The 11,120-nt window shown below is 54.5% G+C and overlaps 5 protein-coding genes across 5 annotated transcripts; 2 read left to right on the top strand and 3 right to left on the bottom strand.

The window, feature by feature from the left end:
• Positions 1–66: 66 nt before the first annotated feature.
• EI97DRAFT_378818 (uncharacterized protein) lies at positions 67–794 on the bottom strand (the record flags this gene model as incomplete). Its single annotated transcript, XM_033795684.1, has 2 exons — positions 67–214; positions 418–794. 2 exons carry the CDS (start codon positions 792–794, stop codon positions 67–69), a joined length of 525 nt encoding a protein of 174 aa, XP_033653215.1.
• An 853-nt stretch (positions 795–1,647) lies between these two features.
• EI97DRAFT_378890 (MFS general substrate transporter) lies at positions 1,648–3,372 on the bottom strand (the record flags this gene model as incomplete). Its single annotated transcript, XM_033795688.1, has 4 exons — positions 1,648–2,694; positions 2,742–2,826; positions 2,879–3,001; positions 3,059–3,372. 4 exons carry the CDS (start codon positions 3,370–3,372, stop codon positions 1,648–1,650), a joined length of 1,569 nt encoding a protein of 522 aa, XP_033653214.1.
• A 683-nt stretch (positions 3,373–4,055) lies between these two features.
• On the top strand, positions 4,056–5,512 carry EI97DRAFT_434094 (uncharacterized protein). Its single transcript, XM_033798532.1, has 3 exons — positions 4,056–4,184; positions 4,242–4,963; positions 5,022–5,512. The coding sequence occupies exons 1-3, from the start codon at positions 4,065–4,067 to the stop codon at positions 5,260–5,262; spliced, it is 1,083 nt and encodes a 360-aa protein (XP_033653213.1). The 5' UTR covers positions 4,056–4,064; the 3' UTR covers positions 5,263–5,512.
• On the top strand, positions 5,344–7,244 carry EI97DRAFT_69294 (aspartate aminotransferase). The gene is made up of 3 exons (XM_033803006.1): positions 5,344–5,940; positions 6,001–6,132; positions 6,209–7,244. Exons 1-3 carry the CDS (start codon positions 5,677–5,679, stop codon positions 7,151–7,153), a joined length of 1,341 nt encoding a protein of 446 aa, XP_033653212.1. The 5' UTR covers positions 5,344–5,676; the 3' UTR covers positions 7,154–7,244.
• Positions 7,245–9,354: 2,110 nt separating this feature from the next.
• EI97DRAFT_378746 (uncharacterized protein) lies at positions 9,355–10,458 on the bottom strand (the record flags this gene model as incomplete). Its single annotated transcript, XM_033795681.1, has 1 exon — positions 9,355–10,458. A coding segment is annotated over one exon (1,104 nt), but the record flags the coding sequence as incomplete, so codon positions are not given.
• Between the last annotated feature and the right edge of the window lie 662 nt (positions 10,459–11,120).

The following is an 11,120-nucleotide window of genomic DNA, read 5'->3' as shown; positions in this document are numbered from 1 at the left end:
TTCCTGCCTCTCTCCCCGTATTCACATCACTCAACCACCATCCCTCCTTCGTCCCGTCCCTACTACTCAAGGACACGTCGGCGTAGCACAGATCCTCCTCACGTTCTCTGGCTGAAAGCTGTTCTGCGTACTCGTGCACCTCAGCGTGCCCGCCACATCCAGACTACAGCTCAGCGGATCGATTTTACGGTGCGTGGAGGAGAGCCATTCTTGCCTACATCACGCATCAGATTAGCTTCACTAATAACCGCATCCACACCTTTCTCTTTGACTCTCTCGCTCTCTCCCTTCCCAGCAAAGTCCAAATATACAAACCAGCAATCCCAATCAAAACCCATCCAACCAAACAAAGCAGATGGAAAAAAAAAAAAAAAAAAAAAAAAAAAAAAAAGAAGAAGAAGAGAAAGCAAAACATACCCCCCACACCTCCACCCATGCACAACCTGGAAATCCGCCCTCTCCTGCGATCCCCTAAGTTCAAAAACCAGATTCCTCCTTCCCGTCACGCACACGTTGGAATTCGGGATCGGGGTTCCGGGCGCGGAATTGGCTTCGCAGAGGGTACCCGTGGTCGAGGCGGCGGCGTCGTCGATGATGGACAGGTCCGGGAAGGAAGAGTGGAAGGTGAAGGCGATGTGGGCGCCCGAGGAGGGCGACGAGGTGTAATGGAAGTCGGTGATGGTGTAGGAGGTGGGGATGCAGGGGTTTGGTTGGCGGGGGGAGAGGGGGGAGGAGAGGGTGAGGGTGGGGAGGAGGAGGGGGAGGAGGAGAGGGAGGAGGGTGAAGGGGTGCATTTTGTGGTGTTGGTGGTGATGGATGGGTGTTGTGGTAGTAGGGATATAGTATAGCAGGAGCTTTTAGCTTTTAGAGATGACGTCAAAGTCGAAAGCGTGGATTCGATAGGAGTGAAGGTAACAATTGATCTTAGCTGGATAGGTAGCGCTTTATATGCTCGCAAAAGAAAAGAAGTCGATCCTTTTTATAAACATCACGGCTCCAACGGTCTCGGCATCATAAGTTAGGCCGCCTCAACAACGTCCCTGCTCGACGCGCAAATGGTTCCCAACTGCGACATGTTGCAGTCATACGAGGTGCATAGCAGCATAACGGGTGCAAACGTTACACGACTTTCGATAGAAGACAACCCCCGTGGTCGGCCGCGTGGCGAGGTTGGTGGCTGGTACTGTACGCTGGTCCGGCCCTGGTAAGCTGACCTGAATAGTAACCTAGGATGTAGGCCAATCGAGTAACCAGCTGCACGTAGCCGTGGAAACATGCCTATTATAAACGGTGGCCTGATGTCTGATGATTGTGAATCCGGGCTGCCCGCGTCCTAGTATAGGCATTATTGGAAGGCCTTTCGAGCTGACCGCAAGATGCATACAAATCGAAGAGTCAGGTCTTCGTCTGCAACCTGAGCGATTACCAAACTCCTTCGTCGGCGATGCCGTGTTGGTTCCGAAGTGGCCATGCAATGGTAGGTACTTCTTGTTTGGGTCGGTCGATGCGCACGACTTCCATCGAATCCAATGTGCTCATGACGCGTCATGGAGAAGGTCGTATTAAAACGTTGCCTGCCAGTGGAACGAGTTTTAGGAAAGTGGCCGAGTAGGCGTCCATATGTAACGGTGAAAGCATTGACCGATGTCATCCAGGATTGATTCGTGAATCCGTCTCTCCTTTAACACGCCTTTCTTCCCTCCATCTGGGCCCATATGCCAGAAGAACCCAAAGGATCGGACTCGTTGCAGCCAGCACAGCCGCGACGAAGGTGAAGCACCACCCTCGTCCCATGGAATTGATCATGGCATTGATGGCCGCGGTGCCTCCAGCACCCATCCAACAGCGCACCAAATTGTTAGCGGCGGTGGCCGTGCTGGGGCTCATGGGGTAATAATCGATTAGGAGAACTGCCATGCAATTGAAAGCAGATGTCAAACCGAAGCCAATGATGAAGTGCAGGACGAGCGGCGCCGCCAGTTTTGCCTCGACCTCCAACGTCCAGCCGTAGCACAACACCGCAGCTGCGCCCAATGCCAGCATCGGAACTGCGACGGATAGCCTGGCACGCTCAACTGGGAAGTTCCTGAGATCATCGCCGCGTTTCTTGTCGATTCGGAAGTTCTCCTTTTTTGCGACGCGACGGTAATTCCAGTCCATCAAACGACCTGTAGTCATGGGTGCGCACAGGGCACCCACTCCAAATGGTATAAAAGCAAGACCTAACTGGAGGTCATTGAAACCATAGACTGCTTCGAAAAGGTATGGGCAGGAGGCAATAACCGTGTAAGAGGCAGTGTAAACCAAGCTGCTGTACAACAACAGTAGGCCGACGTCCTTCTGTTTGATCACACGCAGTGTCCCAAGCGGGTTTGGAAATCTGAGTTTGCGTTTCTTCGCCAGTTCCAGTTGCGCCGCTCTCTGGGAGATCCTGGAGGCTGTTCGGGTAAGCTCATCTCCGGTGTTCCTCGCTCTGCGCATTTCGAGGTAGTTCAACAGGGACATATTCCAGCTTTGAGGGGGTATGGAGCCATTTCTTACGACATTTCTGGCCGTCTCCGGGAAAGCCACCAAGAAGGGAACGAGGTAGACAGCCGTCAGGATGACGAGAAACCAGAAGATGGAGCGCCATCCAAGGAATTCAGCAAGGACTCCTCCAATGATGGGGGCAATGACGGGTGCAATCATGGATCCCTGAGGCTGTCAGATTGAGGATGACGGCTGAAAATGACAATACTTACACTCGTGACATATCCCATGTACATGCCACGCTCAGCGCTTGTAGAAATATCGGCTACGATGCCAGTACCAAGAGCTATAGTGGGACTATTTCCGTTCAGCTACCAGCCCAGATGGGTGAAACCGGATAGTGTCTTACCTGCTTCCGGTACTTTGTAAACAGCGCAGGACGAACAGAGCAGCAAATGAGTTTTGGAGGGCGAGACCGATGTTTGCTCCGATATAAACGAGAAAGCCTATGATAAACGCCGGCCGTCTTCCACTGTTTCACAATCGATCAGTTCAGTGTCCGACATTGCATCTGCTAGGGGCTACGCACGCCATGTCGGCTAGATCGCCAAATAATGTTGGCGCCAGTCCTTGAAAGATCATGTAGGAGGTGAGTGTCAGGTTCATCAAAGTATTGGATGCATTGTAGTCTTTGGCCAGAGTCGTCAGGGCTGGGAAGTAGATATTCGCTGAGAGAGGGGAGAAGAAACCACCCCAGGCAGCCAGGAATACGATGAACTGCTTCTGCCGCTTGGTGAAGACTGAATACGGCGGCGCGTTGCTCCGAACAGGACCTAGAGCCTCTGCGTCTCGGGCATTCGGCTCTTGCAGATTGGGATCGCTGGAGGAGGGCGATAGGACCATGGGAGATTCTTGAAAATGCTCTTTCCCGGCTTCAGTCTTCGTCGGTTCGTCAATTGCGTTTGGCTCCCCTCGCTCGACTTTTGCTTCCTCGTGGACACTGACCATGTCCCCTTGATCGTCGCTCGAGGAGACAGTAACACCAGGCATCATGATAGCAGCTCATCTACAGTATGGTGGCATTACTGTAAATAAGTAGGAAAAATCACGGCGGAAATAATCTGGCAGATGAAGTCATTTCCAGATTTCGGCGTCCATGATGCCATTACTGTTCTGGGATAGCCTCGGCCAGCAGCGGCTGGCGTTGCAGCACTGCCTAGGTACAGTGTTGTATGGTACCTTATTTATAGGTATGCGAGGTTTTTCCATGGAACGAACCAAACGGCGGTTTGCGGCCGATCGCCGTCTCGGTGTTGCATTTGGCCGTGGCATCCATATCAAGCGTATGTACACAGGACTGTACTTGTATCTTTGGCCACACAACGGAGATGTCATCCGAAAGTTGCCTTCTCGGGCCCGAGGTCGTGTGTGACCGTTGACGGAAGGTGAACGGGAACCAAACTGGGGAGCCTTCTAGTAGTCGCTTGCCATTGGCCAACCAAGCGAGCGAATAAAATCCGGCCTAAGTCCGACCCGCTGAGATCATGGTCACTATTCCCGCCAGCGCAACCCCCACGTTTATTATACACAACGCCATGGACCTGACGGCAGACTTCAATGCCATATTGAAGTCCAATGGCTGCTCCCAGCTGGTCAAGCAGAGGGAGTTTCGCGTCAGCCAGCTGGACGAGTTCTTGAAGGAGGCATACCGCATTGTAGGACACGTTGCTTCACCGAGGGTCCAGGGACAATGACAGCTAACTAACTGGCAGCGAGCACACATCGTAGAGCTTCATACCTACCTTCGATCCATACGCCAGAGCTATCTCTCTATTGCCCGTCCGCCGCGACGGAAGCAGCATGCACGAGTCAATGGCGCGGCCCCGCTGCCGGGAGCGGATGGGGAAACCAAGTACTTGACGGACAAGGAACGGGATGAAATTGACACCAACGCAAAACAGCTGCTACGAGAGCTCAATCATGCGGTCAGGGGCCTTTCGGACACGGAGCAGTTGCGGCAAGAGGCGGAACGAACAATCGCCTACAAGAAAAGGGCCAAGCAGGGCTTGGGCATGATAGGACGATGGGCAGCAGGCGGAGCGCTGACGGCAAAGAGTCCTGAGGAACAACTGCAAGAAGCGAAAGCAAATACACTGAAGGTACACAGGGAGAGCATAATATGGTATCTGCAGCGCCAGCTGGAGGAATGCGGTCGCTTCCAGAGCTCCATGATGGAGATCAGACTTGCGCGGGAGGTGGAGAAGAGCAAGAGCATCTTGCACAAAGCACGAGCGACGATACCGATACCAGAGGATTACAGTGGCGCCAATGGAGGCGCGCATCCGTCCAACGAGTATCGGGGCAAGACGTCAGCCCAGCAAGACGAGGAAATCAGGGCCGTGGAGCAACAACTTGATCCAGAGCAGCTCCAGCTGTTCGCGCAGGAGAACCAGGACATGCTGAAGCATTATGAGGACACACTGGACCAAGTCCGGTACGTACTCTCAGGGCTGGTGATAGCTTATAAGCTACCCCGCTAACTGTGTGTTCAGCATGGCCGAGAAATCCCTCCTCGAAATCTCCGAACTGCAGACTACGCTAGCCAACAACCTCAGCATACAGTCGGCGCATATCGAACAGCTGGTCGAGGACTCGCATTTGACAACGGAGAACGTGGGAAGCGGGAATAAGGAGCTGCAGAGGGCGACGGAGAGAAGAAGCACGGCGCAGATGGTCTTTTACGGGACGAGCGTTTTCTGCTTGACGCTCATCCTCTGGGATCTGTTCATATGATGTATCATACGGGACATGTCACGAGAGTAGTCGCCCACTATCATGGGGCAGAGAAGTAGGTCGGACCAAGGGCCTTCGGAGGGCGGCCCCCAATAGTGCGAGAAGAAGCCGTCGCCGTCGTGGAAAAGCGGCGCATGTGAACGGCTCCTGGGCTCGCCGTTGACGCTAGACTTTCTCCACGCCGATTTGCTCCACCAAGTGCCTCGGTCTAAATAGTTTTCCCATGGGGAAAATCCACCATATAGTAGACTCACGGCCCGCCTAATCGACGTGTTCGTGTACTGGTTTCTTCTTGTACGATATACGACGTTTCCTAGACACCTGCATTCTCTTCTTCTCATATCGCGGGGTTAAATCTCGGACATTTTCTGGGCGGTGAGCGGAACCACGTACGGCCAGTCACCCACCGGCACAATGGCACCACCTTCACCTACAACGCCCTCCTCTTCCTTACAATCCTCCTCACACTCCCGACTCTCCCAAATCGCTTCCCAGATTGCTCCAATGGCTGCTTCGACGAGTTTCAGCGCCGACGTGGTGCCTCAAGCCCCGGAGGATCCCCTCTTTGGCTTGATGGCCGCATATCGTCGCGATACAGACCCGAACAAGGTGGATCTAGGCATCGGTGCATACAGAGACGACGATGCGAAGCCGTGGGTCTTGCCTGTGGTCAAGCTGGTAGGAGGAATCCGAGACTCGCCCTAGAAACATCAAGCGCTGACAAGACTCCTCCTGCAGGCCGACGAGAAACTCCACAGCGACCCCAATCTCAACCACGAATACCTGCCCATCGCGGGCCTTGCGGACTTTACGTCTGCCTCGCAGAAGCTCATCCTCGGTGGAGACAGCCCCGCTATCAAGGAGAAGCGGGTGAGTTTACAAACCGGAGGCCGTGGCCCGACGTCCCCTCATGGGTCAAGCCGTCCACTAACTGACAACTCTCAAGGTCACCAGCCTACAGACCATCTCCGGCACCGGTGCCGTCCACCTAGGAGCCCTCTTCCTCTCCAAGTTCTACCGCCCCAACACCCACCGAACAGCCTACTTCTCCGACCCAACATGGCCCAACCACTTCCAAATCTTCGGCAACGTCAACCTCCCCACAGCCACATACCCCTACTTCTCCAAGCAGACCAAAGGCCTCGATTTCGACGCCATGATCGGCTCCCTTGAATCCGCCCCAGAAGGCTCCATCATCGTCCTCCACGCCTGTGCGCACAACCCCACCGGCGTAGACCCCACCCAAGACCAATGGAAGAAGATAGCCCAAGTCATCCGCTCCAAGAAGCACTTCCCCTTCTTCGACACCGCATACCAAGGGTTCGCCTCGGGCGACCTCGCCCGCGACGGCTGGGCAATACGCTACTTCGTCGAGCAGGGCTTCGAGCTGTGCATCGCGCAGTCGTACGCCAAGAACTTTGGCCTCTACGGCGAACGCGCCGGGTGCTTCCACTTCGTCACCTCGCCCAGCTCCGAAGCCGAGTCCACAATCGCCCGCGTGGCATCCCAGCTCGCCATCCTGCAGCGCAGCGAAATCTCCAACCCCCCCGCGTACGGCGCGCGCATCGCCTCGCTCGTGCTCAACGACCCGGAGCTCTTCGCCGAATGGGAACGCAACCTCCAGACCATGTCCGGCCGCATCATGGACATGCGCAGGGCGCTGCGGGCGAAGCTCGAGGAGCTCGGCACGCCGGGCACGTGGAACCACATTACGGATCAGATTGGCATGTTTAGCTTCACGGGCTTGACCGAGGCGCAGGTCATGAAGCTGAGGAATGATAGCCATGTGTATATGACGAAGAATGGGCGGATTTCCATGGCCGGGCTGAATACGAAGAATGTCGAGTATTTCGCCAAGGCGGTGGATAAGGCGGTGAGGGAGACGCAGTAGAGGGGATAGGAATGAGGGAGTGGAGCATTCGTGCGAGAGCAATAGAGAATTTCTCTGTTTGCTGGGGTCTTTCCGTGCTCGGATGCCGAACTGCGAGTCTTCCTTTTTTATCTTAACCGCTTGTTAGTATTCATGGGCATGACGATAGCGTTCATAGATCATTCAAGGCCTCAACGATACCAATGATATCATGGCATGACATAGGATTGCAATTGAAAGGAATGAAATATACATATTCAGACGGGCGAATCATCAAAGCCAACGTGAGGCAAATGTTCGCTTCTATACTCCATTGGTGCGAGAACCCTAACCGGTTATCTACCACGATGCTCCTGCTCTCCGTATTATCCTACTATTTAACGTACTTATGGCGTGGGATGAGGACGAATAGTCATGGGATATGAGTGGCAAGTGATGCGAGTTACTACTGTCAGCTGGGTTGATCACATGCACACGGTATTGATTTTGTTTGTTAAGCTTACGCCGTTGGTGGATCATTGGGGGCATTATTACTGTGTAGTGGGAGGAGAGCGAGAAGGAAGCTTTTAGGGGCAGAGAGTGATGTCAGCTTATTATACATCTACCGTGTACCTAGTCCTCGCTGGAGGTCATGTTATACCCGTCTATCTGTGTACGTCCGTAAACGCGCCGGAATCATCGTGAGAAAAACACATGTGAATCCCGCTTCACTCAAGCAGCTTAATCCGACATAGTCTAACATCTTCCGCAACAAGGAACGGCTTGCCTGCTGTACGCCAACACCCTGCCGCGACCGCGCTTCACCCGTTGAGGTAGGTAGACTACCTCGGCGCATATATGCAACGGAGATTAAGGCCAGGGTTGGTGTAACACCTTCGGCGTTGGTGTCCCCTGTTAGAGATTGAGGACCGAGAGACGCGTAGACCGAGGTCGAGCGAAACGCAGAATTCGTGGGAGAGTAGTCTATACGGAGTATGTGAGGATGGATATGTATGCATGTATGTACAGGGCTTTCTGCATGTGTGCGTCTCCAGACAGTATTTGTATAAAGTAGTGTATGTACAAAACGAAAGTCGGTGTTTTGTGTAGATTGGTTCAGCGTCGGAAGATGTAGGGGAAAGGGCGGTTGTTGATGGAGAAATGGGATGGATGGAGAGGGAAGCGGTAAGGGGGAGGGAAGGAAGGAAAGGGGGAAAGAAAGGAAAGATAAGGGAAAGAAGGGTATTCGTATAAGGGATGAAGCCGTTGAACTCTCCGCTCGCTGTTGTTCCGTCTAGATGTGTCCATTGCGGGCGTTAGGAAAAAGTGGTAGGAAAGCGGCCAGTAAAGCTGTAAGGAAAGCGGTATCTCAACAGGTAAGAAAGAAGCCGGAAAGACGGTCATGAGGAAAAAAACAAAAAACAAAAACAAAAACTTTCCCAGCAATCATCAAATCATTCACATAAGAATAACCCCTCGTGCCACCATGCTCTCTCCCTCCAGAATTAGATGATTTCCTTGACCTCCAACCTTCGTCCCGGCAACCTCCCCTTTAGATTCAACCCCTCCCAATTCCTGCCCCAGCTCCGCTTCCACTCCTTCTCCTTCTTCCTCTGCTCCTCATCCTCGATCTCTTTGTTTAGTTCGGCGCTGAGCCGGCTCATGAGGCTGCGGGGTGGACTAGCGGCCAGGTGAGCGGGATTGGATGTTGTCGTGCTGGTAGACACGGAAGCGGAACTTTCTCGGTTCTCCTTGCCCATTTGCGAAGTAGAGGATGATGGTAATGATGATGACCGCGATGGCAGGGAGAGACCAAGTCCGATACCGCTGCTGCTACTCACGGCGTCTCCGTTTCCGCCGAGGACAGTGTCGCGGTACTCCGGCACCGTTGGGGAAGCAGTCGGGGTTGCGCCCTGGAGGGGGAGACTGATGATGCTGCTGTCGTTGGATTCGCGGCGGAATGGGGGCGGCGGTGGTGGAGAGCGCGTGGGTGAGGGCCAGTTGGGGGCGGGGTTTGATGCGGAGCCACGAGATGTTACTGGGCGTTTGTATTGTTCTGGGGAGAACGGCGGGGATAGTGTTGGCCTGGGAGGGGAGGCATGAGAGGATGAGGGGCGATGGGATGAAGTTGGGGTAGGCGGAGTCTCGGAAGGGGGTGTGGTTTTCGGTCGGATTGCTGGGTGTACGTCCGTGGGAATCTGCAGTTGGGTTGGTGATGAGATATTCGTGGCTGTCTTCGCGGTTGGGATTGGTGGCAGTGGCCGGTTGACTGGCGGCGGCAGACTCATCTTGGAGATGTCCGACTTGGAACTCATGCGTCTTGCTCGTGTCTTCGGCGTCTTGGGAACTCGGTGAGCGGGCAGGGGGAATGCTGCCATCATCCGGAGGTCTTCCACGCTTGCGCCAACGGTGATTTCGAGGGACTTGTCTGAGATTGTGCGTGAGTGGAGAACGGTCACCTCTTCGGATTGAGTGGAGATATTTCGCGAATGTGCTGCTGCGATTTCAAGAGACTGGCTGGAGGCATTGCGCGAGTGGGAGAGTGAAGGCGTCGAGGAGGCTGTCAGGGCTTCAGACTTGTCCGTATCCGATGACTCTCCGTCCTCCTCCTTCAGGCTAGGCGGACCGGTGCTGTCCTCGGTGTACGATTCCTGCGTCGAGGACTGCGCCTTAGTCGCCAGTGGGCGGATAATCATCCACGGCGGACATTCCTTCATCAGCTCCCCTAGAAGAGGAGGTGTCGGAAGCGTGTCCCACTCTTTCAGCTTCTTCGTAACCCAAGGGTTCTGAGTGCAACGGAGTTTCGAGAAGTATGCGCTGCAAGCCTGTACGTTATCCAGAGGGTAGCCATGGTCTAGCAGATCTTCGAGAGTAGCAGCGAACTCGGTGTTGAAGTCTGCTAGGCTGGGGTATTGGTCAATATGGAGATTGAGGAAGTGGCAAAAGACGTGGTGGTAGTCCTCGAACTTGAACTTTCCATATCGCTCATCTAATGCTTCCATCATGTCTTTCGCGGTCATGGCGGAGGGTGGTAGTGGTGGTCCCACTTCGAAAACTTCCAGCTTGATGTCGTCGCATACCGACAAGAAGATATCCATCTTGACGTCCCGATCTTTCCTAACCCAGGCCCTACGCTCTTCCAGCAGCTCAGGTTGCGGATCCGTTGAGGCAAACGGTTTGGAGGAACTGGGACCCGACTGTGGCATGGGCATCGGTTGAGAGCCGTCGCAATGTCCCCATATTCCCTTCGTTATGAGGGCGCTCTTGACACCGCGTCTCCATCTCGCATACTCAGGACCTGTAGCCTCTGAGGGAAGTATCTGCACCCCGCCCAGGCGAGGGGACATGAGCTGAAGAGGCATGACGCTGATTCGAAATTCGGAACCGCGGCCACTCGCCAGAACGACTGAGACAGAACGTTGAGGTGACTGGAGGCGCGAGAGGGTCCGACCTTTACTATAGGGTGGCGGCCCACCATTCCAACACTCAAACCGGAGATTCGATCAGAAACCATGCGCCCCAAAGGCCCGTGTCTGACTATAAGTGCCTCATCCTTCCAACAGATGGCGGACTTCGCGCCCACACGCAACCACAGAGTCGGAGCTGCGAGACGCAGGGCCCTGGACCGCATGCCTGCCCCTGTGTTCCTCTAACATACCGAAGGGCTGGCGGGCAGGCTACGGGTTGGTAGGAGGCTGACCTTCTTTCGTCAGAGATCCTGCCTTCGGTGCATACTCCATGCACGTTTTGCAGTGGGCTCCCGTAAGCACGCTCTCCATAAGCTGTGGTGTATGCCTTTTAATATCTAGCTGGGGCGACGCAGCCAATGGGGGAATAAGACGGACTAGGCTGGGTTGCAGGCATTGGTGCATGGCTCCGGAGTACGCAATCGAACTTCAGCTGGGAGTCCGAAGTGCGTGGTGGGAAGAGTGCGAGTCTGCGTGTTGGATCGACTGTGCAAGGAACGATACGGAGATCCGCATGCAGATATTCCGCAGGGTGCCCCAGG

This window comes from Westerdykella ornata, assembly GCF_010094085.1.
Source record: "Westerdykella ornata strain CBS 379.55 unplaced genomic scaffold EI97scaffold_13, whole genome shotgun sequence".
NCBI classification, from domain to species: Eukaryota; Fungi; Ascomycota; class Dothideomycetes; order Pleosporales; family Sporormiaceae; genus Westerdykella; species Westerdykella ornata.
Note: the sequence above shows the minus strand (reverse complement) of the source record. Positions and strands in the feature narration are given on the sequence as shown.

Bases quoted from the DNA above. Each gene is read 5' to 3' on its own strand.
- EI97DRAFT_69294 (XM_033803006.1), top strand. From the start codon at position 5,677: ATGGCACCACCTTCACCTACAACGCCCTCCTCTTCCTTACAATCCTCC. The intron at 5,941-6,000 runs GTAGGAGGAATC...CTCCTCCTGCAG, and splicing joins TCTTGCCTGTGGTCAAGCTG to GCCGACGAGAAACTCCACAG. The intron at 6,133-6,208 runs GTGAGTTTACAA...ACAACTCTCAAG, and splicing joins CCGCTATCAAGGAGAAGCGG to GTCACCAGCCTACAGACCAT.
- EI97DRAFT_434094 (XM_033798532.1), top strand. From the start codon at position 4,065: ATGGACCTGACGGCAGACTTCAATGCCATATTGAAGTCCAATGGCTGC. The intron at 4,185-4,241 runs GTAGGACACGTT...ACTAACTGGCAG, and splicing joins TGAAGGAGGCATACCGCATT to CGAGCACACATCGTAGAGCT. The intron at 4,964-5,021 runs GTACGTACTCTC...CTGTGTGTTCAG, and splicing joins GACACACTGGACCAAGTCCG to CATGGCCGAGAAATCCCTCC.